Source organism: Anomaloglossus baeobatrachus, chromosome 1, assembly GCF_048569485.1.
Source record: "Anomaloglossus baeobatrachus isolate aAnoBae1 chromosome 1, aAnoBae1.hap1, whole genome shotgun sequence".
NCBI lineage: Eukaryota > Metazoa > Chordata > Amphibia > Anura > Aromobatidae > Anomaloglossus > Anomaloglossus baeobatrachus.
The window spans coordinates 552,228,619-552,254,837 of NC_134353.1; the positions used below are offsets into that span (position 1 = coordinate 552,228,619).

The window sequence follows — 26,219 nt, forward strand, 5'->3', positions numbered from 1 at the left end:
TGCACACAGTGTAGCAGGAATTTTGGTCTACTCCTCCATACAGGTCTTTTAGGTTTTGGGGCTGACGTTTGGCAACAATGACTTTCAGTTCCCTTCAAAGATTTTTCTATTGGGTTCAGGTCTGCAGACTGGCTAGGCAACTCCTGAACCATGAAATGCTTTTTACAGAGACACTCCAAGTTGCCCTGGCTGTGTGTCGGTACATTGTCATGCTGGAAGACCCAGCCACAAACCATCTTCAATATTCCTACTGAGGGAAGGAGGTCATTGGTCAAAATCTCACAAGACAGGACACAATCCATCTTCCCTTCAATAAGGTGCAATCGCCCAGTCCCCTTTGCAGAAAAGCACTTCCAAAGTATGAAGTTTCCACCCCCATGCTTCACGGTTGGAACGGTGTTCCTGGACTTTTACTTATCCTTCCTCCAAACACGGCGAGTGGAGTTGATACCAAAACGTTCTATTTTGGTCTCGGCTGACCACATGACTTTCTCCCATCTGATGGTCATTGGCAAACGTCAAACGGGCCTGGACATGTGCTGGCGTGAGCAAGGGGACCTTGCAGAATTTAAAACCATGATGGCGTATTGTGTTACTAATAATAATCTTTGAGACAGTGGTCCAAACTCTCCTCAGGTCATTGACCAGGTCCTCCCGTGTAGTTCTAATGCGATATCATGGCACTCTTGGTATAAGTCAGGGTGCACCGGAAGGGTCAAAAGCCAGAAGAAAAGCTAGGCACTCCTAAATGGATGCAAAAGGTGAATTTATTTATGCAGCAAAAAAAAAAAAAAAAAAAAAAAAATTAAAACAGACGTTTCGGTCTGTCATCCCTATGCCACCAATGCAGGCAGTTCTCTTCGAGCAGCACGTGAAACTGATGAAGGTCTAACACTAGACCGAAACGTCTGTTTAAATTTCACTGAATTTTGCTGCATAAATAAATTCACCTTTTGCATCCATTTGGGAGTGTTTGGCTTTTCTCCTCATCTCCTGTGTAGTTCTGGGCTGATTCCTGACCTCTCAGAATCATGCTTACCCCACAAGGCGAGATCTTGCATCAAGCCCCAGATTTAGTAAGATTGACAGTTATCTTGTATTTATTCCATTATTTCATAACTGCACAAACAGTTGTTGTCTTCTCACCAAGCTGCTTGCCCATTTTCCTGTAGCCTATCATAACTTTGTGCAGGTCTATAATTTTGTGTCTGGTGTCCTTAGACAACTCTCTGGTCTTTGCCACGTGGAGAGGTTGGAGTGTGACAATGTGTGGATAGGTGTCTTTTATACAGGTAAAAAGTTAACAGGTGCAATTAATACAGGTAATGAGTGCAGATAAGGAGGGCTTCTTAAAAAAAGAAAAAGAAAAAAAAAAAACTGAGCCAGAATTGTTGCTGGTTGGCAGGTGATCAAAATACTAATTTAATGCAGTAAAATGCAAATAAAAATCCTACGTGATTTTCTGGATTTTTTTTTATTCTTCTGTCTGTCACAGTGGAAGTGTATCTACGATAAAACTTACAGATCTCTCCATTCTTTGTAGGTGGGAAAATTTGCTAAATAAGAAGTGTATCAAATATTTATTTATCCCCACTGTGTCTGCAAACACATCTCTCCCATCTCCCTGCACATTTTCCTTTTATCCATGTATACAAGAGTATAAATACATCTACACAGTCTGCTCTGTAACCTGTATAACACATATACACAGTCAGATCTATCTCCTATCATACTGTTCCAGAAGAACAAGATTAGTCAGTGAGAGAAGTGGGGATAAACATAGGCAGTGTTGGTGTTCTCAAATTTGTGTTACTTCTATGCAGCAGTTATCTTGAGGCTGTGTTTGTGACGCTGTGAGGGGTGTAGAAATTTTTAGGGGGTGTGCTCACTGCTGGCATCCAGCCTAGCACAAAGGCTGACGGGAAATGTAGTCAAAAGGGACAAAGGATCCTGAAGTGGAACTAGTGACTGGGCTAATGACAGGGCACAAAAAGTGAAGCAGAAAAAACCAAAAATTAAAACAGAAAATGTATATGGGGCTCTTCAGAGGCATTTGGCATTTAAAGCAAAAACAGTAACCAGTAGGGTAGTGACTAGCCTCTTTAATGCTCTGTGACAAATTATAGTATTTTTTAAAAAAGGAAAAATTGAACTGAGCAAGTCTTCGGCTCCAGTAGTATACAGTTAGGTCCAGAAATATTTGACGTGTGACAAGTTTTGGCATTTTAGAGATTTACCAAAACATTCTAGAGTTACATAATCAACATGGGCTTTAAGTGCAGACTCAGCTCTAAATTGACATGTATTGACATCTTAATTGGAGAAAAGATTTAGGAATAGCTCTTTAATATGTAGCTGGCTTTCAAGGAACCAAAAGTGATTGAACAAATACAAAAGCCAATTCATGGGCTATTCCCTCGTTAATCTATCAATTAAGTAAAAGGTTTGGAGCGGATTCCAGGTGTGGCATTTGCAAGCTGTTGCTGTGAACCCACAACATCCAGTTAAAAGGAGCTCTCAATGGAAGAGCAACAGACCATTAGGCTGAAATAAAAAAAAATAAAAAAAAAATACATCCAGAGAGATAGCAGAAGTGTTATTAGTGGCTAAATCAGTTTTTTACATTCTGCAAATAAAAGTACACAGATTAGTTTGGAAACTCAAATAGGCCTGGGTGTCCATGGTCAAGAAAACACCTTCACAACATCTACAGAAGTGATGAACACGCCTCAGGAAGGTGTTTAGTATCTAAGTATCGTAAAGAGAAGACTTCACAAGAGCAAATACAGAGGGATCAACGTAAGGAGAGAAAAAAAAAAAAAAATATATATACCCCTTTACCAACTAGCCTGTTTTCACCTTTATGAGCAGGCCAATTTTTGTCCATTCTGACCAGTGTTACTTTGCAGTTATAACTCTGGAACACTTCAATGGATCCCAGTGATTCAAAGACTGTATTGGACTTCATGTTAGTGGTAAATTTGGGACTATTTTTTTTGTGTTTATTTGTGAAAGACATAAAATTGGAAATTTGGCAAAAAATTCACAATTTGCAAACTTTGATTTTTATAATGGAGTTACAGTGCCTTGAGAAAAGTATTCAGCTCCCTTGAATTTTTCAACCTTTTCCCACATTTCAGGCTTCAAAAAAAAAAAAAAAAAAAAAGTTAATGTTATGGTGAAGAAACAACAAGGAGGACACAATTGTGAAGTTGAAGTTGACCCCAAGTGCCAGAACAGAAGAAATCCCCTCAAGTGACATTTTGGAGATTACACCCCTCTGGGTATTAGTCTATGGGTGTAATGATGATTTAGTCTCTAGAAAACACCCATTGAGTCAAATGTAGTGAATATCGAAGGATTAAAAACAGCAAACAGGCCCTTGTCGTGCCCAGTACATTGTAGGGCCCGTATATTGTGCCTCTCGTTCTGCTGGAGACCTGCAGCCTGTAAATTAAGCAGGCTCTCACTGCAACAATGCCAAACATGTAGATGCCAACTGTGGTTTAGGCCCAGGGAGGCTCAGAAGGAAGGGGGCACTTAGATTTTGGAGCGCAGATTCTGCTGGATTTCTTTGACGGGACGGGGGAGAGCAATGGCAATTTTTCAGAGCCTTTGTGTTATCATTAACGTGAATGCCCACTATATTTCCATTAACAGATGACGGACCTGAGTGTGGACTTGTGTTTTTGTGGGTTGAATTGAATGCCATTTTGTGGCGATTTAAGTACAGAACATTTTGGATCTGTCCACATTTATCCTGTGCTCTATGCTGAGCACCTACATTGGGGTTTCCATCTACATCTCCAAAATACACTAGTATGGTGAAACACCCCCCACGGATCCATTCACTAATAATGCAGGAGAGTTACTTAGGACTGTTTGGCCTCTGTACAGTGGAGCAAGTCTTTTCAAAAGGTAAACAAAACTGTTGATTAGTGCACTTTTGTGCAGACCTAAAAAAGGCGCATAAAAATATGGAGACCGCTGGACCACAGGCCAGACGCAAGGTCAAAGTGACTGCCACATTAGTGAATTTTGCCTGAACCACTTTTTGAACACGTAATCCCCAGTGCTCAACTTCGAAAGCAGGATAAATATGAGCCATACTAATCTGATCTTTGGGAGTTAAAATAAATTAGCAGCAGTTGAATTTACTTACATTTTTTTTTACACCGTTCTCCTTGCAGTATAAGTGAGGGCAGCTATATTCCTATGCTCAGTACGATTAGTGATACCAGATTTACATACTTCTGTTAGGTATGGCCACTGTCAAGTCTTTTTGCATCACTGAATTTAGAAGGCTATAGTTTATTATATTTTTTTCTGCTGATAATCATGTGTGCTTTTTTGCGGGATCAGTTGGCGTTTATTTGTACTATTTTGGGCCACAATATATTATTGCTTTTTATTTTACTTTGTAAGGTAGAATCAGCACTTCCTGCTTTACCTCCTTACTCTTCACCCTGGCTGCACGACAGGGCTACCCACGTGGAAGGTGGGAGATGTATGCACACGCAGACCGGGGCGTCAGGCAAAGGACACCATCTGATCCTCCATGCCTGCGCCCACCACAGAGTCACAGCAGCACTGGGGAAGCTGCTTCCAGGGCCAAGCTCCGACGCCATTGCAGGTAAGCCGCACTTCCAGCACCGGTTCAGCCCTGGGACATCCTAAGCAGCCAACTGAGATCTCCGATCTAGGACCGGAAACCAAAGCTGATTTGGAGGAAAGGTGTGTTGCCATTTTATATTTTAGTGGGGTTTCCTGTCCTGGATGGTTTCCAGTCTCTGGTGGTGCTGTCATGGAGAAGGGAAAATTGAATTTATCTTACCGTTAATTCGGTTTCTAGGAAACCCTCCATGACAGCACACAGGAGGCGCTTAACTCTCCGCCGTATTAGGGACAGGAAATACAAAGATGTTAATAACCCCTCCCCACCTCCCATCTCAAGTACCACCAACAAAATCATGAATGGTTTAAATCTTTTATTTTCAGAAATAAGCCATTAATATGCATGCGAATAATTTGATAGAAAGGGATAACTGCTGTCGTGGAGGGTTTCCTAGAAAGAGAATTAATGGTAAGATTAATTCGTTTTTCTCTAGTCACCCTCCACAACAGCACACAGGAGTACTAACAAACAGGCTGGGGAGGGACAACAGCCTGTAGGACTTTAACGATGGGACTGGCTTTCCAATAAAGATTTAGCCTCTGGACGTGATGTCTAACAAAAGTACGGACAGAGGACCAGGTCGCTGCTCTGCAAATCTGATCAGTGGAAGAGTCAGCCCTCTCATCCCAGGAGACTGACAGATCGAGTAGAATGAGCGGTGAAGTGATCTGGAGGAAGGAGACCATGGGGTAGCATATGCCTCTTTAATAGCGTTCTTTATCCAGTTGGATACTGTGCTCTTGGCTGCCTTCTTGCCAGCATTCTTACGCACAATCAGCACAAAAAGATTGGAATCCCTTCTGAAGACTCAGTTTTCTGTAGGTATAGCATAACTGCCCCAGGTTCATAGAGAGAACGAAAGTACATCTGTTTGGTTAGCTGGGTTCTGACAAAAAGACGGCAGAATAATTTCTTGGTTCCTATGAAAGTCAGACATAACTTTCGGGACAAAGGAGGGATCCAGATTGAAGAGTTTTCGATCATCCAGAATCTTCATATAGGGCTCTTGTATGGTAAGAGCCTGGATTTCACATACTCTCCTGGCCGTAGTAATTGCAAATCAAAAATGGCATTTTCCAGGCCAGACACCTCAGGGTAAAGGAAGCCAGAGGTTCAAAGGGAATCTGAGTCAACCCCTGAAGAACTGTATTAAGATCCCAGGGGGGGAACTATCGCCAGCCGTTTAGCACGAACTCGAACCGCTGAAGAGGAATAGCTTCACCCAGCGATTGTTTGCCAGGTCCTGATCAAAATACGCACTTAAAGCAGCTACTTGGACCTTGAGAGTGCTGGGGCTGAGACCTTTTTCAAGTCCTGACTATAAAAAGTCCAGGATGTGTGCCACGTTTGGATAGAATGAGTCAGGAACCTAAGGACTGAACCAGTTGGTAAAGGTCTTCCAGATTTTAAAGTAGAATAAATTAGTGACAGGCTTACGGCTTTTCTGTAGCATGTCAATGACCCTCTCAAACAGGCCCATAGCTCTCAAAATGACGGATTCAGAATCCATGCAGCCAGGTTCAGTCTCTTGAGGTCTGTGTGAAAGAGCGGACCCTGATGGAGAAGATCGGGGACCTGAGGCAATAGGAAGGGTCCATCCTGAGCCATGTTTACCAGTGCCCCGAAGCAGCTGCGTATGGGTCATAGAGCCGCGACCATGATGGTAGGAACCCTGTCTGATCTGACTTTCTGAAGAGTCTTTGCCAGTAACTGGATTGGTGGAAAGGCGTATACCAGTTGACACCTCCAAGGATGGTAGAATGCATCCACTGCTATCACCCGATCCCTGGGACTTTGAGTTACCCTTGCAATCTGCAGTGTTGCAAAGAGATCCACCTCCTGTTGTCCCCACCTTTGGACTAAGGAACGGAACACATCTGGTTTCAGGGACCATTCCCCAGGATGAATGACCTGCCTGCTGAGGTAATCCGCTTGAGTAGTTTCGGAGCCCTTCAGGTGGCCAGCCGATAGCAACAGGTGTTTTTCTGCCCAAAAAAAAAAAAAGAAGATTCCTGTGGAAATCCTTCGTGAACTTTTGTGGCGCAAGCTTCCTTGATTACGTAGGTGAGCTACCGATTTCATTGTCGGAGTACACCATGACATATGCCCCTTGGAGCATGGTTTTTGCTGCTCTGAGCACCTGAAGGACGGCTTCCAGTTCTCGATAAATTCGAGGATCGGTGACTGACATCCGAGGACCAGAGGCCTTTGAAGGGAACCTGAGAGATTATCGCCCCCCAGCCTTTCTGGCTGGCATCTGTGGTGATAGAGAGCCTTTGGTGACAATTCCAATAAACTCCTCTTTGGAGATGGGCAGGGATCCTTCATTATAACAAGGAGGATTTCACCAGACCTGGCAGGGATATCTTCTTGTTTAGGAAGTTCTGGGCGCCGTCCCAAGATATGAGCTTGAAAAGTTGCATGAGTGGGCCTGAGCCCAGGAGACCGCCGGGTGCAAAATGTCAGATCCCAGCACGGACATTGCGAATCTCAGAGTGCCAACCCGTTGGTAATGCAGAAATGAAATCTTTTTTATCCCCAACTGATTGTCTCTTGGAAGGAAGGATTGTTTCACAGAGTCCAACATGACTCCAAGGAAGATCTTTTTTGTGGAGGGAAGAAGGTTTGACTTTTGAGGGTTCACAACCCATCCGAAGTTGTGGAAGACTCTTAGTGTGAGCTGCACAAGTTGGAGGGGCAATTGGGCAAAGGGGGCTAGTACCAAAAAGTACTCGAGGTAGGGGATTATTCAAATGTTCTGACGCCGCAGAAATGCTACCACCTCTACCATTATTTTGGTGAAAACCCGAGGTGCAGAGAGACCGAACGGGAGGGAGTTGAACTGAACACCGAAGACGCCCCTTGTGGAAAACTGCAAAGTGATTTTTTTTTTGTGGGTGTGAAAGAGCAGGATATGATCGTACACATCTTTTAGATCTATATTGGCCATAAAAAATAACGGACCGACAAGGGGCTGGTGGACTTGACCGACTCCATCTTGAAACGACGGTAGATGACGTTGGGATTTAAGGGTTTGACGTTGATTAACCGAGGAGTGCCGTTAATTTTTTTTTGTGGTTTTTTTTTTTTCATCAGGAAGAGACGGGAGTAATGGCCGAGACCCGCCTCAGACTCTGGTACTATTGATACTACCCCTATTTTTTTTGGAGGGTTTGAATGCAGCCCATGAGTGTGACATGACCTCTCCGGGAGGGAGAGGAAGTGACCCGTGTACAGTGAGGAGGATAAGTGGAGAACTCCACCTTGAGACCCTCTTTGATGGTGCTTAAGGCTTAAGACCCATGAGTGATGATACCGTCTTCCACTGACTTAGGAATGCTGACAGCCGACCTCCTATCCTGGTGGCGTCATTGCTTGTCTTGACCTGAAATATGTTCCTTCCTCTGCCCCCTTTCGGGTAACTCCAACAGCCTGTCTCACCCTTCCCTCTGTAATGGGTAGATGGATTCTGGGGTGGGGGGGGGGGGGGGGGGGAGATGTAAATTTTTCCTTATGTGGCCTTTTTGGCAACAGTTTCTTCTTGTCCGTAGTCTTCTCCAGAATCTCTTCTAGAGCTGGACTGAAAACATGCTCCCCTCGAAACGGGAGAATGCGAGCTCCACCTTGTAGGCCGCATCACCGCTCCAAAGCTTAAGCCAGAGAGCTCTGACTATATTAGAAAGGACCCCACTTCTTGCCACTACACTGACAGACTCCGCTGAAGCATCAGCCAGAAACCCTGTTACCTTTTGGAGGAGTGGGAGGGAATCCAGGATATCTTCCTTGGGAGTGTCTTGTTCGAGATATTCCTCCAGCTGTCCCAGCCATCTGAACAAGGATTGGGCCACACAGATGGAGGCTACCCCTGTGTTATTGAAAACCGCGGATGTCTTCTAGGATTTCCGAAGGAGGCTGTCCATCTTATGGTCCATGGGATCTTTGAGTTGAGACGAATCCTCAAATAGGAGAGTTGTCTTCCTTGCCACTCACTCTGGTGACCTGAATATCCACCTTAGGTATATACCAGCAGCAGGTGGAATCTTCTTCCTCAATTCACGGTAAATGATGAGGCTTTTCTCAGGGTTCCCCCACTCCTGTAAAACCATCTCTCGGATTATTCCGTTGACCGGAAATCCCAACTTCTTACAGGTCCCTAAGGTCCCCGAACATTTCATCTTGTACCGATCTAGTAGATTTTTCTTCCTCTACCCCCATAGTCTTCCTTACTGCACCTAAAAGTTTATCCAGATCATCCATGGAGAAAAAAAAAAAAAAAATATCTGACTTTGACTCTGAAGATAAGCCATCATCCTTTTCAAACAGCTCTTCCGGCAGCGAGGAGGGCCCCTCCAAAAGAGTCTGACTCAGTCCTCCACAGGGATAATTTTCCTCTTAGGTGCTGCAGGGAGGGGGGGGGGCTGGCTGGGAAAGGGACACTAAGTTGGACTGAATCTCTTGACGCACCATGTTTTTAAGTTTATCCAGAAGAGAGAGTTGTTCCTCACTACCTGATCGGTACAGGGCTGACATGCTTCTTTGAATGCTCATCAGGAAGCTTCTTATTGCATATCACACACCTTTTGACAGATGACTTAGGCGCAGGAGTCTTGTCTCCCTAAGAGGGAGAGAAAGGTCATTAATATACAGGCACCCAGAAGTGAAGCATGATGGCATATTATAGCCCACCACCCCGACCTAACCCCCTAGTCAGGGTTACTCACAGAATCGGGGGCTGAGCTGGGCTCCAGGGATGCAGAGCTTGTAAAGTGATCTACCTCCATCCTAGTCCTGGAGAGTGGTCATACCTGAGTCCGTATGTGGTCTGGTTTATATCCAGCTGTGGGTGACTCCTCCACCTCCTCCTCCTCTATCGGTCGGGGAAGGGGGGGGTTGGGGCGCATGCTTCCACAGGAGCGAGCGCCGGTAATCCACGGGCAGCGACTGCGCGTACGGTCCACCGTGGAACTCATGGACCTGGAAGGGACGTCAAAAGGCGCCGACGTCACTTCCACGTGCCACCGCTTCTGTGTTTGAGAGGAGGAGATGCCATGGAGCTTCCGTGTCTACAAACTCGTACTGACTTGGGAAATCATGTTGCCAGTTCAGTTTTAACATATAAATAAAAAGCCCGAACAATTGTGGAATTGCACTTTTTTTTTCCAATTTCACCACATTTAGAATTTTTTTTCCCTCATTCTCCAATACAATCTGTGGCAGAATGAATGGGGTCATTCAAAAGTACTCATACTGCAAAAATAACCCTCATATGGCTATATTGTTGGAAAAAAAAAATAAAGTAAAGAAACGAAAACTTACCTCACTGGTGAAGGCGTTAATTAAACCTGAACATCTACACTTCACTTGCAACTCAGTTGCTGCATGTTAAAAAGAAAGGGAATGCAGAGAAAGAAAAAAAAAAGTAAAAAAAAAAACAAAAAAAAAACACCAAAACTTAAAATGAAGTGGATTCTGCACTCAATGCTAATCTAGAGGTTTGCTGGAGTAGACTGCCAATGTACATGCTGCTAGTGCATAGGGTGTTAAGTCTAATAAGAAAAAAAAAAATGCCTAAGTGTACAGTTTAAGGCTGGGGTCACAAGCGTATATTCTCTCATGCGAGAGAATCAACTAGATTATATGCAAATGATACTCAGCTCAAAATCTGATCAGGATGTGACCCAAGTGTCACTTACCATGAACGGATTCTCTCACATGCGAGAATCAGAGCACAGGTGAGAAGATGGAAAGCTGCGTGCATGCGTGCGTGCGTGTATAAAAACCAGACTGCACTCGGACGATATCAGATTGCAGTCTGATTTACACGCACTCCGACTTGAATGGGTGCATGCCAATCAATATACGCTGCAAATCACATGACAAGAAAAAAAAAAGTGGTGCAGTGCCAAAAGCATAGTGCAACAATTGACCACTGAATAGCACTCGTTCAATGTATACGCTTGTGTGAGCAGGATTCAGCACAAAGCCAGTCTAACCAGCCAGTTTTGAGATGCTCACCTCATTGTAGTAGATGTTTAAGGGTGGCTTTACATGCTGCGATATCCGGCCAGATATCGCTAGCATGCGACCCACCCCCATCGTTTGTGTGAAACGGGCATATCGCTGCCCGTCGCGCACAAAATCTGGCACCCCCGTCACACATACTTACCTGCATAGCGACGTCACTGACGGGTGTACCGCCTCCTTTCTAAGGGGGCGGTCCGTTCGGCGTCACAGCGACGTCACTAAGCGGCCGCCCAATGAAAGCGGAGGGGCGGAGATGAGCGGGACGTAACAACCCGCCCACCTCCTTCCTTCCGCATCGTGGCCGGAGGCAGGTAAGGAGATGTTCCTCGTTCCTGCGGAGTCACATGTAGCGATGCGCACTGCCGCAGGAACGAGGAACAACTTCGCCCCTGCGACAGCAGCGATAACTGGCAGCGGACCCCCATGTCAACGAGGAGCGTTTTTGCAATGATCCAAAATCGCTCCTAGGAGTCACACGGTACGACATCACTGCAGCGGCCGGATGTGCGTCACAAAATCCGTGACCCCAACGAAATCGCTGTAGCGAAATCCTAGCGTGTAAAGCCCGTTTAAGGCAAGATACTCAAGACTTTACCAACAAGATTCTTTGTGTTTTGCATTGGGAATATCTGTGCTAACATTTAAAGACTGAAGACAGGAGACCTTCATTGTTGGCCAAAGGACCAGTCAACAGCTATGGGTCTTTCTGAAACCAGACTAGATTTAGCAAGAAAATCTAACTTTGTAAAGATAGGTAGAAATACTGCAGTGCTTTCATTTACCTTTGCCATTTGACATCCTGGTGTCCCTACAGCTGCTTCACAGCAACTGTAGCGTGTTTCCATGCCACCTGGAACTTTAATTTTAATAAAAAAAATATATTAAAATCGACCAAAAGGTAAATTTCAGCTTACAGCTTGGCTCCATACTACAAAGGGAAAACAAAGCTACTGTAACTTGCCTTTATGTCTCAAGACTCTACCAGAGTGAAAAATGCACTCTTCTTTACGTTGATGCTTTCCTTTTGGCGTCACAGAATAGGTTTCTCCGCACCGAGAGCACACTCTTCTTAATGCTGCAATTAATGGCTATTTTAAGATTGTCTTTAATGCTTGTAAAATTTTAAACACCAGAGTGAAAAATATACTGAAATTTACTTACCATCACTTCCTATTGTTTTAGTTACTGTGCAGTGAATTAGCGCACTACCAGGCCTATCAGGATGAGGCCTGGGATATCCATTCTCTATTAACTGGTCGTCAGAGAGAAGATAGTCCTTAAACAGGTTATACAAGTTAGACCCAGCAAGTTCTGGAAAGCAAATGTGGTATTTTATTACAATTTTTTTTCCCCTAAACCAATGCAATCACTAATAAATCTAGGCATACTAGATAGATGTGTGCTGTTAATTACACAATTATCCATCTTACCCTTGAAAGAAAGTTAAAGACTTAAAGTCGTTGCATCTTTGTGTTCACAAACTGCAGCCAAAACTGCACCTTGTCAGAGAGCCTGGAAATGTCACAAAAAACGCTTCGAATTGTAGGTGCGTTTTTGCTGCGTTTTCGGTGCGTTTGTTAGAACATGCGTTTTTGCTGCGTTTTTGTCACAAATGTTGACAAAAACGCAGGAAGAATGAACATGCTGCATTTTTTTGTCACAAACTTGACAAAACGCTGACAAACTGCAATGTGCGCATAGAAAATTGACCTCAGACTTTGCTGGGAAGTCAAATGTCAGAAAGTTCTGACAACAAAACTGCAGCCAAAAACGCAGCTTGTGTATGTAGCCTAGGGAGTAGTACAAATACATCTTCAACATCTTGTAATGCTACCTAATGGAAACTGATTTTTTAATGCCACCACCGCTTACAAGTAACATTTACAAGTATGCATTATTCATAGTTTTAAATCAAATCCACAAATTATGGATTTTCTTCTATAAGAAAATAATTTTTTTTTTAAAATTTATGAAATAAATGAAGCCAGAAGTATTATTCCTAATACTCTGTTACTACTTGACTGTAAAATATTCACTCAGGATAAAGGATTGCAAATGAATCAGATATAAGTTGCATAGCATAGGCATTATAGTTTTGTTTGTGGAATACTTGCGCTCTTTCATGATAATCTTTTATTAAAACAGGCTGCCAGTCACCCGCAAAAGTAGTAAAATGATTGACCAGGTGAAATGATCTTTAGTGCATCAATAGGTATAAATGAGACTGTCACTGTGAGAAGAGACATATGAGCACTGATCTATTACAGATTGTTCAGCGTGCATAGTTTACAGTGGTCTGCCTAAATAAAACAGGCTATTCAACAAGCAATCAATATGTCTTCATCGATCAGCAATTGTTTAGTGTCGCCAGTCTGTTTGGAAAATTGACCTTGAAGGCCACGTCTCGCTGCTAAGGCACGACTTTTGTGACGCAACAGCGCTGTTGCTAGCGATGTTGCTGTGTGTGACATCCAGCAACAACCTGGCCTCTGCTGTGAGGTCGCTGGTTGTTGCTGAATGTCCTGGACCATTTTTTAGTTGTTGCTCTTCCGCTGTGAAGCACACATCGCTGTGTGTGACAGCGAGAGAGCAACAACTGAATGTGCAGTGAGCAGGAGCCGGCTTCTGCGGACACTGGTAACCAATGTATAATATCGGGTAACCAAGAAGCCCTTTCCATGGTTACCCGATATTTACCTTCGTTACCAGCGTCCGCCGCTCTCACGCTGTCAGTGCCGGCTCCCTGTGCACACAGCCAGACTACACATTGGGTAATTAACGGTGTGCGCTGGTAACCAAGGTAAATATCGGGTTGGTACCCAATATTTACCTTAGTTACCAAGCGCAGCATCACTTCCACGCGTCGCTGCTGGCTGGGGACTGGTCACTGGTTGCTGGTGAGATCTGCCTGTTTGACAGCTCACCAGCAACCAGTGTAGCGACGGGATCGCTGGAGCGTTGCTTAGTGTGACGGTACCTTTAGTCTTGGGGCAGATAGAATGCAAACAATAACTTAAGACTAGTGTTTTGCACACCTAATTTAATGAAGGCTATGTTAGAATAAGATGCACCCAATTCTTTAAGAGGAACACAAGCGTTAAGGAATTAGGAGGATCTTACATCTGCATTGTACCTTCCCTAGATATGTTACTCTAGCCAGGGCCCAAGTAAGTAAAGGAAGGAACTCCAGCAGCAAAGTCCAAGGATAATAAAACCAAATTCTTTATTGATTCATATTAAAAATTACATAAAAATATCCAGACAGGGTCCTATGCAAACAGAGGACGCGTTTCGAACCGGATGGTTCTTAGTCAGTCTCTGGGGAATGAATGAAAACTGGACTGATTCAAATAAGCTGAGAACCCAGTGAGGACAAGGTGGGCGGAGAGTAAGCACCAGGAGGAAAAGGAGGGGTAGAGAAAGAAAAAAAAAAAAAAAAAAAAAAGAAAAAAGAAAAAACACCAGATTTCATACATATATATTCAATATATTTTCATACATATATATTCAATTTTCGTCCCATTGTTTCTGGTATTGGGTCGATCACAGAACATCAAAATGGCTGGATGATCACCTGCAAGAACTGGCCAAGGCTTCTCCTAGCCATGTAATTGACAGCAAACATGTTTTGAATATCATTTCTGGTATTAGATGGTGTAATGAATATAGCTGGATTTCCTGCGATGTGCAGACTTTATACACCAGTATTCCACATCATCTGGCTCTTTTGGCCCTTAGGAGCCTCCTTGAGAAATATACTGGTTACTCATCGGATTTACAGCTGTTTATCCTTGAGGTGACAGGGTTCCTTTTGGAAAATAATAATTTTTCATTTTTAGGGGGTTTTTTATCTCCAGTTGCAAGGATGCTCGATGGGTGCAAAATTTTCACCCTCATTAGCATGTATATTTATGCATTGGTGGGAGGAACAATATATATTCTGTTCTTCCAACCCCTTTTTGTCTGACACTGCCATATATCTGAGATATCTGGATGATATCTTGGTTATATGGCGGGGAACCCAGGAGACAGCGGTGGATTTCGTTGATTATATCAGCAACAATGCACATAACCTTTCATTTACATACCAGTATCATATTGCGGAGATCAGTTTCCTTGACATGTCCCTATACGGCAATCCTATCACGGGTGTTATTGAGAGTAAATTATATCGCAAATATTGTTCTGGCAACTCATTATTACATGCTAAAAGCTGCCATCCTCGTCATGTAGTACGTAACATACCATCAGGTGAATATGTCAGGGCTATTAGATGCTGTAATACTGCTGTTGGTTTGGCTAATGAATTCACCACTATTGATGAGAGATTCAGGGCAAGGGGTTACTCCCAAGCCCATTTGGATCAATCTAAGGATAAGGTTATCCTCAAAGATGGAGAACAATATCTCAAAATGCCAGCAAAAGGGAGTAAAAACCCTTCTGCCTTTGATAGGAAATCCGCAGTGGTTTTTTCTACCAAATACAGCAGAAATTACCATCAGGTGATAGGTGTGATTAAAAGATTTCTCCCTATCCTTTTTTCAGATGAGACATTGCATAAAATTCTTGACCAGGGTGTAAAGTTTGTGCCAAAGAAAAATGCATCCTTAGGCAACCAATTGTCCCCTAGCGATCATACCATCCCAATTCGGAAAAATATTACTCTTAGTGCGGGTTCAAATTGGCTCCCTACATGTGGTTCATATAAATGTGGTAGTAAATCCTGCGGTCTTTGTAAATTCATGATCGGTGCGCAAGAATTTTCTTCTTGTGTTAATGAAAAACTTTTTAAAATCAAAGATATGATTAATTGTGGCACCGACCATGTAATTTACTGTATCTCTTGCAGGGAATGTTGTCTCCAATATATCGGTAGCACGACCCGCCCTTTAAGACGGAGGATATCGGAACATGTGTATGATTCTAGTCACACCGCAACCACTAGGAACTTATCTGGGACATCCCAACATTTCTTTTCTAAACATGCCGGTAATACGGATACACTGCAGGTTGTTGCACTAGAAAAAGTCAGATTGCCTAAAAGAGGGGGAAATTTGAAAGAACTATTGTTACATAGAGAGACTTTTTGGATTTTTACCATGAGTACCAGATTTCCATTAGGTATGAATCGTAAGAGTGATTTGTATTTTATTTATTGAATATATATGTATGAAATCTGATGTTTTTCTTTTTTTTCTTTTTCTCTTTCTCTACCCCTCCTTTTCCTCCTGGTGCTTACTCTCCGCCCACCTTGTCCTCACTGGGTTCTCAGCTTATTTGAATCAGTCCAGTTTTCATTCATTCCCCAGAGACTGACTAAGAACCATCCGGTTCGAAACGTGTCCTCTGTTTGCATAGGACCCTGTGTGGATATTTTTATGTAATTTTTAATATGAATCAATAAAGAATTTGGTTTTATTATCCTTTGACTTTGCTGCTGGAGTTCCTTCCTTTACTTACTTGGATTGCCGGTTTCCCATTCCGTGCACAAGTCCTGGATGCGGTGGTTCCCCCTTCGGCTATAGGTGAGCGGACATCTATTTTCTCCTCGTTTCTAGCCAGGGCCCAGCCTACATTTCTGGTGTAATGCATGCCACTTTAGAAGTGCACCATATGAGGAATTTGTTAAGTCACCACGCTCAGCCACAACTCAGCCTACTTTGGAGAAGCTGGCTAGAACCTTTATAAAAATTCCAAGAGTCTCAAAACTATTTAACATGTCAAGAGGTTTTTGCCAGTATTATATGGTGAAACACCTTGATGTATTGAGCTGATAGTTTGCCATTTTAACCAGTCATTTGTAAAAATTTAGAAGGGTTCACTTACCATTTTTAGCAATTTGCTTTTTTGATCCGCCTTTCATCTTTCTGCCCGATTTCAGCACACCTAGACATTTTAAAATAATTCGACATCAAATGATGTAATGTAGTTAATCTGAATACTTTAAATTACAGTCACATTCATATGTGTCACAGTCAAGGACTTTATTCATACTGGTCGCGGGTCTCTAACTTGACAACCATATATACACTGCATCTGAAGCTGTCAAGTAAAGATCAGGGGACCCACAACTGGTTCAGGATTTAGGCTCTGCACTGGGACAAACACATTCGAATCTGGCCTTAAGCAGCTAGAAGAATCCATGTAAAGCGCACCACATTTGTCGATTTTGTAAAGAAAATCTAAAGCAGAACTTTATCAGCACATTTACTGAATTTTCTGAAATCCTCCACATTAGAGTTCTTGAAATCCCTACAAAACTGTCAAATGAAATTTACTTCATGACCAGGGAATTTCTCATTCCTCCCCCCACTTTATTTTCTCCCCTGTCAAGTGCCATAACTTTTTCCATCGATGGTAATGAGGGTTTGTTTTTTGTTAGGAGAAGCTGCAGTTTGAAATGCACTATTTTGTTATATTGAACTGGAAAAGGAAGAAAAATAGCCTATCGTGATGAAATTCTGAAAAAAACAAATTCTTACAAAATTCCTTCAATTGTTTTGGGGTTTGTTTGTATTAAGTCGTTCATTGTGGAACAACCTGGAAGCCTGATTCTTCAGCTCAGTACAATTACGATACCAAACAGACATACAATTTACTTTTACTATTTTTTTTTTTAATTAAGTTTTGCTTTATCTCACCATTTTCTCCAGACCAGTAATATTTATTTTTCCAGTTGATGGAACGGTGCAAGTTAAGAATACCAATTTGGGGTGCATATTACATTTTGATGACTTACTGCATTTTTTCAAAGGAGGCACGGTAACAAAGAATTTTGTTTACTTACCGTAAATTCTTTTTCTTATAGTTCCGTATTGGGAGACCCAGACATTGGGGTGTATAGCTTCTGCCTCCGGAGGACACACAAAGTACTACACTAAAAAGTGTAGCTCCTCCCTCTGAGCATATACACCCCCTGGATAACCAGCTCTAGCCAGTTTAGTGCAAAAGCTGAAGGAGAATAGCCACCCACAAGTAAAGAGAGCAAGAACCGGAACAACCGGAGCCTCTGTCTACAACAGCCGGTGATAACACGCGGAACAAGAAACTGCCAACAGGCAACAGGGAGGGTGCTGGGTCTCCCATGTCGGAACTATAAGAAAAAGAATTTACGGTAAGTAAACAAAATTCTCTTTTTCTTTATCGTTCCTATGGGAGACCCAGACATTGGGACGTCTCAAAGCAGTCCATGGGTGGGAATAAACAGAAAACTGAGAAGTAGGCGGAGCCTAACTTCACAAATGGGCGACAGCCGCCTGAAGGATGCCTCTGCCCAAGCTCGCATCTGCCGAAGCATGAGCATGCAGTTGGTAGTGCTTTGAAAAAGGTATGCAGGCTAGTCCAAGTGGCAGCCTGACAGACCTGCTGAGCCGTAGCCTGGTGCCTGAAAGCCCAAGAGGCACCGATAGCTCTGGTCGAGTGTGCCTTGATCCCCGGCGGGGGAGGCACCTGAGTACACTGGTAGGCATCGGATATGGCCGACCTAATCCAACGAGCTAAGGTCGGCTTAGAAGCCGAGAGGCCCTTACGCCGACCTGTGGTTAGCACAAAAAAAAAAAAAGAGGTGCACCGCCTAAGAACAGCGGTGCGAGACACATAGATCCGGAGCGAACGCACCAGATCCAGAGTATGCAACGCTTTTTCAAAGCGATGAACAGGAGCCGGACAAAAGGAAGGCAGGGAAATGTCCTGGTTAAGGTGGCAAGGAGAAACCACCTTAGGGAGAAAATCCGGAGTCGGACGGAGAACCACCTTGTCTTGATGAAATACCAAAAAAGGTGACTCCGAAGAGAGCTCAGCCAAATCAGAGACTCTCCTGAGGGAAGTTATGGCCACTAGAAAGACCACTTTCTGTGAAAGACGAGACAAAGAAACCTCCCTAAGAGGCTCAAAGGGGGGTTTCTGCAAGGTCGTGAGGACCAGATTGAGGTCCCAGGAATCCAAGGGCCGCCGGTAAGGCGGAATGATGTGAGACGCGCCCTGCATGAAGGTGCGCACCTGAGCCAGCCGGGCGATACGCCACTGGAACAGCACTGACAAAGCCGAGACTTGTCCCTTGAGGGAATTGAGGGATAGTCCTAGCTGCAGACCGGACTGTAGAAAGGACAGAAGGGTCGGCAAGGAAAAGGCCAAGGAGCATGGCCGGAAGAGCGACACCAGGACAGGAAAATTCTCCAGGTCCTGTGATAGATTTTGGCCGAGGAAGACTTCCGAGCCCGAGTCATAGTGGAGATGACTTCAGGAGGAATACCAGAAGCCGTCAAGATCCAGTACTCAAGAGCCACGCCGTCAATCTGAGAGCCGCAGAATTCTGGCGGAAAAACGGACCTTGTGAGAGAAGGTCTGGACGGTCCGGAAGATGCCACGGCACCTCTACGGACAGATGGAGCAGGTCTGGGTATCAAGCTCGCCTGGGCCAGTCCGGTGCAATGAGGATGACCCGACGACCCTCCATTCTGATCTTGCGCAGAACTCTGGGCAAGAGAGCTAGAGGGGGAAACACGTAGGACAGACGAAACTGGGACCAATCTTGAACCAGAGCGTCCGCTGCAAGGGCCTGAGGATCGTGGGAGCGAGGCATGTAAACCGGAACCTTGTTGTTGTCCCGGGATGCCATTAGATCCACTTCCGGAGTGCCCCACTTGCGGCAGATTGACTGAAACACTGCCGGATGCAGGGACCACTCGCCACTGTCCACGGTTTGACGGCTGAGATAATCTGCTTCCCAGTTTTCCACGCCTGGGATGTGGACTGCGGATATGGTGGACTAGGAGTCCTCCGTCCATTGAAGGATGCGTTGAACCTCCAACATTGCCAGGCGGCTGCGTGTCCCGCCTTGGTGATTGAAGTAGGCAACCGCTGTCGCGTTGTCTGACTGGACTCGGATGTGCTTGCCCGCCAAAAGGTGGTGAAAGGCTAGGAGAGCCAGAAGCACAGCTCTGGTTTCCAGCACATTGATCGAGAGGTCTGACTCGGACGGAGTCCAAGTGCCCTGTGCTCGGTGGTGGAGAAATACCGCTCCCCAGCCGGATAGACTGGCATCCGTGGTGAGGATCACCCAGGACGGGGCCAGGAAGGAGCGTCCCTGAGACAGAGAGGGGCCGAAGCCACCACTGAAGGGAGCCCCTGGTCTGTGGCGACAGAGCCACTAGCCTGTGCAAGGAGGAAGTCCGCTTGTCCCAACAGCGGAGAATGTCCAGCTGCAGAGGACGCAGATGGAACTGGGCAAAGGGAACCGCTTCCATTGACGCCACCATCTGACCCAGCACCTGCATCAGGTGCCTGATGGAATGACGGCGGGGCCTCAGCAGAGAGCGCACCGCCAGATGGAGGGACTGCTGTTTGACTAAGGGCAGCTTCACAAGTGCCGGCAGAGTCTCGAACTGCATCCCTAGGTACGTGAGCCTCTGGGTCGGAGTCAGAGTGGATTTGGGCAGATTGACAAGCCACCCGAATTGGGTTAGAGTGGCGAGAATGAGCGAGACACTCCGCTGACAGTCTGCGCTGGATGAAGCCTTGACTAGAAGGTAGTCCAGGTAAGGAATCACTGCCAACCCCTGGGAGGTGCAGACCGCAACCACTGCTGCCATGACCTTGGTGAATACTCGAGGGGGCCGTGGCTAACCCGAAGGGGAGAGCCACGAATTGAAAATGTTCCTCTCAGATTGCAAAACGTAGCCAACGCTGGTGTGAAACTGCAATTGGCACATGCAGATAGGCATCTCTGATGTCGATGGATGCCAGGAAATCTCCTTGGGTCATTGAGGCAATGACTGATCGCAGAGATTCCATGCGAAAATGCCGCACCTGAACATGCTTGTTGAGAAGCCTGAGATCCAGGATGGGCCGGAAGGAACCGTCCTTTTTGGGGACTAGGAAGAGATTTGAGTAGAAACCTCTGAACCGTTACCGGGCGGGGGCGGAAACCGGTACAATTACTCCGTTGGCCTGCAAGGATGCCACGGCCTGAGAGAAGGCGGCGGCCTTGGAGCAGGGGGGAGTTGACAGAAAAAAATCTGTTTGGTGGGCTGGAAGAGAATTCTATCCTGTAGCCGTGGGAGATGATATCCCGCACCCACTGATCGGAGACGTGTTGAAACCACACGTCGCCAAAGTGGGAGAGCCTGCCACCGACCAAGGACGTTGCTGGCGCGGCCAGATAGTCAAGAGGAGGCTGCCTTAGTGGCAGCAGCTCCTGCGGTCTTTTGTGGACGCGCCTTTGTGCGCCAGTTGGGTTTTTGGTCCTTGGCTGAGTTAGTGGACGAGGCCGAGGGCTTAGAGGATGACCAGTTGGAGGAACGAAAGGAACGAAACCTCGACTGGTTCCTACCCTGGGCAGGTTTCCTGGTTTTGGTTTGTGGCATGGAAGTACTCTTCCCGCCAGTAGCTTCCTTAATAATTTCATCCAGTTCACCGAATAGCCTGGATCCAGCAAAAGGGAGCCCAGCAAGGTACTTTGAAGAAGCATCTGCCTTCCACTCTCGAAGCCACAAGATCCTGCGGATAGCGAGGGAATTAGCCGAAGCCACCGCAGTGCGGTGAGAAGCCTCCAGCATGGCAGACATGGCATAGGATGAAAAAGCTGAAGCTTGGGAAGTTAAGGCAACCATTTCGGGCATAGATTCCCTGGTGAGGGAATGCATCTCCTCTAGAGAAGCAGAGATGGCCTTGAGAGCCCACAAAAGATGGGGAGAACGAGGCCCCAGCCACCTCATATACAGATTTGGCCAGAAGGTCAACCTGGCGGTCAGTGGAATCATTGAGGTGCCATCAGCCACTGATACAACTTTCCGGGCTGAGAGTCTAGACACCGGAGGGTCTACCTTTGGTGAATGAGCCCACTCCTTGACCACCTCAGGTGGAAAGGGAAAACGGTCATCAGAACCACGCTTTGGGAAGCGTTTGACAGGACAGGCCCTAGGCTTGGTCACAGTGGCCTGAAAACTGGAGTGGTTAAAGAACACACTCCTTGTCCTCTTAGGCAAGGTAAACTGGTGCTTTTCTGCCAGAGAGGGTTGCTCCTCTGATACTGGCGGATTGAGGTCCAGTACAGAATTAATGGACGCAATCAAATCACTAACATCTGCGTCACTTTCGGACAGATCAATGGGGCACATGGAGGTAGCGTCCGAGCCCCCAGTAAAGGCATCCTCCTCGTCCTGCGAGTCAGCTCGTGAATCAGAGCCGCGGGACGAGGAAGGAGAGGGGACCCTGCGTCTCTTTTTAGGAGGACGGGGTCTGGGACCAAATGAAGAATCCTCTGTGAGCTCTGCTGAGAGAGCCCTAGCAGCAGAGGCGCCCTGAGAAGGGGGCTGATTCATGTTCAGCAAAGTCCGGGACAGCTGTCCCATGGAGTCGGCAAAAGACTGGGAGATTGACCTAGAGAAGGATTCTACCCAAGCCGGGGGTTCAGCCACCGGAGCCGGAGCAGCCGGAGGGACCACTGTGGGTGCGATTCCAGGCTGAGGCATTGTCAGGTTAGAGCAGGCATCACAATGTGGATATGTGCTTGGTTCAGGCAGCACGATCTTACATGCAGTGCATATTGAGTACAGCCTTGCAGCCTTGCTCCTCGTGTGAGACATGCTGCTGAAGTGGGGGCTCTGAGCCAGAATGACCCCCAGAGAGTATATAAGAAGGTCCACAACTGGAGGTTGTGGCTTACCAGACCGTTTGTGTGCCCTCCAGATCCCACAGCCCGGACCCCCAAGCAGCTTAGCAGGGATGCTGCAGCCAGCGCTGATCCAGAGAAAACCGCTGAGAAAATGGCGCCGGAGCGAGGAGAGGGGGCGGGACCTGCTCTGAGAGCGGGATCTGGAGGGCCAAGGAGATTTACAGGGGAGGGGACATGTACTCAGAGAGGAGTGTCCCTCCCCTCTGCCGAACGGCCGCTGGGCGGAGCCGCACTGTCCCTCTGCATGATTGACATGCGAGGGCAGTGAAATCGAAAGTAGGCCTCCGGCGAAGCCGGGGCCTAAATTTAAGCGATGCGGCCGGCGCGCAGGCACCATCGGCGCGGTTCTCAGGCGACAGCCAGAGAACCGGCCGGAAATGTCACAAAAGTTACACAGCACACTCTCCCACCATAATAAAGTACCGGGACCCCCCGAATATAAACGTCTCAGGTACTTAGCTTGCTGAGACGCAGGGTTCCAAGTCCCTGGGGATGAGTGCTCCGTCCAGCAGGATCCTGAAGGGCTGCGGATGGAGACCGGTCTCCTGCAAAGCAAGGAGAACCGTGCTGGCTCCCACTTCAAGCCAGAGCCCGAGGGATGGTGAAGGAGCGCGGCATGTAAGGCTCCAGCCTTGTAAATCAACCTTAACAGCACCACCGACACAGTGGGGTGAGAAGGGACATGCCGGGAGTCCAGGCTTGGACCCGCTTTTCTTCAAAAACTTTCCAAAAATGAAAAATCAGATGAGAATGCATGTGTGGATGTATGCCTCCTGAACACAAAGCAATGAACTGGCTAGATCTGGTTATCCAGGGGGTGTATATGCTCAGAGGGAGGAGCTACACTTTTTAGTGTAGTACTTTGTGTGTCCTCCGGAGGCAGAAGCTATACACCCCAATGTCTGGGTCTCCCATAGGAACGATAAAGAAAAAAGGCAATGCTAAAGTTTCATTTTTTTTTCTCTTTATGGCACTTATTGTGGGATACAGAGAAAAAACACAAACCTGGAATTGTCCTCAAAGGTAAAATGTACAATATTACTTAAGTGAAACATGGTCAAATTCTGCCAAATTGTGCTGTTGACTTAAAGAAGTAATTTAGAACAAGATCTATGAATAATTTCAACTTGGAGCAGTTGGTTCTCATGGCTAGGGACAGGTGGAGGACCGTGGGAACTTCCAGCTGTGACCACAACTTACCCGAGTGATGTCACAGCTGATCGCGGCTCAGTCTCTGCTTGCAGTTACTGCATGCGAACATGTTCCACAATCATACACTAATTTCAGTTGTAGCAGAGCTGAATCATCATGGGAATTTAAAAACAAAATGCATGTGGTTCCTCTTCTTTTGATACACAGCCAATATATGCACATTGCTGGAGGCTGCAGCCGTAGACTATGCTGAGTATCGGGGAACCCTACACCATTTTAAATTTACTTTAATCTATTTTTATACCACAGACATGCATAGCATCTGTGATTGGAAGCGTCAGACACGCTGTCAGTCAGCGTAGGGGTGTGTCTGACAAACCAATCACAGAAGCTGGTGGGCGGGGGACAGCTGTGCATATGCATGAAGGTATATGAGCGGCCCCAGAAGTGAATGAGCTGCTGCAAGTGCAATGTACAGCCACGCTGGAGCTTCAGTAAGTACAGCCCGGTTGCTCCTATCCCCCTATATCTTCTACCACCATATTTGGACCGCCGTTGTGCAGGAAAGCTTGATTAATTCCGGGCCAGACCCAGATTTTTGTAATCCGGTTAGGTCCACCAATTTCTGTTATCTGCAAATCTGCCCACTAGTCATGACCGCATTTCTTGAGAATGGAAAACTGATTTTGGCTAAAGTAAAAAAGCTACACAAATTTTATACACCATGGACACAAGCTGGAACAAAAAATGTAACTTGTCAGTGTAAAAGGGTTAAGAATTCTCTTGCTGTACATTTGATAAAACCAATGAGTTTTCCTTTACTTTTAATAGAAGCATTCATTTGACATGTAAATAAGCCATAGGTCGTCATTTGTCTTACCAGGTTGAACATTATGTTGATCTCTTAATTTTTTAAGGCTGTTGACTGCTATATTAAGATACATATTTTTACTCCCACATCTATCATATATTGATTTCTCTTCTGCTAAGGCCTAAATAAAATAAAAAAAAAAAATATATAAATCAAATGTAAACTTTTTCAATTTGTTATCAATGATATTTCTTACAGAGCATGTCCAGCTTCTTGCACAATTATAACTGCAGCGACATGGATCGAGAGCCTAAGGCAGTCATGAAAGACTCAGTGGCATGACTATGGGAGTAAAGACCCATTTGAAGCTTTTGTGAAAAAAATGCAGATGGGGCTAAGTAGCATAGAAGCTGAGCAATTAGGGGACTATATTGTAGTACACAACTGTGCACAGCTACAAATTTCCCCCACGTAAGTCAATTTAGAAAAGGAAAAATCCCGTGGTACGTCTTTCATAAAAATTCTTGTCTATTGATTCATATTAAAAAAATTTCATGTACATTTTCCGGACAGCCATCCTGCCTGTCGCCTTTCGGGCTATGTGTTGATGAGAGGCAACAGGAAGTACACGGCAGCGGTGGTGAGTACTGGTCGGGCAACCTGATATTGTACTACTAATCTTAGGCTACCAAACTATTCTTACAGCTGGCAGAAGTCACTGCCGCAGCCCTGCTCTGAAAGGGGAGAACAAAGTTGTGGAGGGGCCTTCTTCCAGCATTAGTAGTACAATTAGATATTTTCCAGTTGTGTGGTTAAAATATGTTAAACACTTTTTTTAACCAATGAATATGTTTTTGAAGGTTCACAGTGGACTCAAATAGATTGGATATGTGTAAACAACTTAAAACTAAGCCTTCTAAAAATTCTCAAAATATGAAACACTAAAAAGTATAACTGACTCTAAACAGCTACTCCTTGACTACGTCTAATTATAGAAAAGTGGCACCTATGACAAAGGTAACCGTAACCTGAAAATTCAGACATAATATACTTTCATTCCGTAAGTTTTACGATTTCCTGGAAATACAGCCAGCATGGGCAATACTGGTGTGCAATTTTCTTTTAAATCTAATTTTGCAGATGTTCTGAAAATTAATGCAGTTGGGAGTATATAAACCAAAATGGAACTTTTACAGGTGTTAAATACTGGTAAACCTTTTCAAAAGCTTCCTGAACAGTTGTAGATTCCTTCAAGAATTCTTCAACAAAAGAGTTAACATAGCGCTGTCTTATTTCATGGGGTACTTTGCATCCACTTTCCGTTGTAATAGGGTGCCTTTTACGTGTAGATATCTACATTTTTAAATAAAAATAAATTCATCAGTACACTGTAAGTGGATAATAAACAAGTCCTCATTGAAAACTGCCTTTCGGAGTGGTATTAACTTCCCAGCTAGGCACATTTGCTAAATTTAATTTGTATTCTGTATGAGAATTTACTACAGTAGCAGGCAACATCTGAAACCACTTCAGGAATGAAACCCCAAGTATTGAAATTTTGTTTTCACAGATTGCATAGATATCCAGATCATAATGAATCATTTTTTTTACACCCATGAAGCTTTTTTTTTTCAGTGGGGCGGGGGGGGGGATATTACAGAAAACAAAACACACATTTAGTGGAAACAGTTTATAGCAGAAGAGTTACCTTCATTGGTGGTGTTGGCATGGTTCTTTTCTGTGGCATTAGCGTTTTAATGCATGTACTTGCTTGAACTAATCCACTTAGCTGACTTCTAGCTGGTAAGACTGGTTGAACTTCCACTACATTAACACAAAACTGACAATATATAATACTAGCTCATGCACTTTAGTAAACAAAC

The 26,219-nt window shown here is 45.0% G+C and overlaps 1 protein-coding gene across 1 annotated transcript in view; it reads right to left on the reverse strand.

The window, feature by feature from the left end:
- LOC142312902 (RNA exonuclease 1 homolog) overlaps positions 1–26,219 on the reverse strand; it is a 129,913-nt gene that overhangs the window by 62,023 nt on the left and 41,671 nt on the right. Inside the window, exons 5-11 of the mRNA XM_075351921.1 lie at positions 26,045–26,160; positions 25,552–25,689; positions 24,406–24,517; positions 16,526–16,585; positions 11,861–12,010; positions 11,661–11,774; positions 11,482–11,555 (exon numbers count right to left, since the gene is read on the reverse strand). Of these exons, the coding sequence (XP_075208036.1) occupies positions 11,482–11,555; positions 11,661–11,774; positions 11,861–12,010; positions 16,526–16,585; positions 24,406–24,517; positions 25,552–25,689; positions 26,045–26,160 (764 nt within the window). The remainder of the gene's footprint in view (positions 1–11,481; positions 11,556–11,660; positions 11,775–11,860; positions 12,011–16,525; positions 16,586–24,405; positions 24,518–25,551; positions 25,690–26,044; positions 26,161–26,219) is intronic.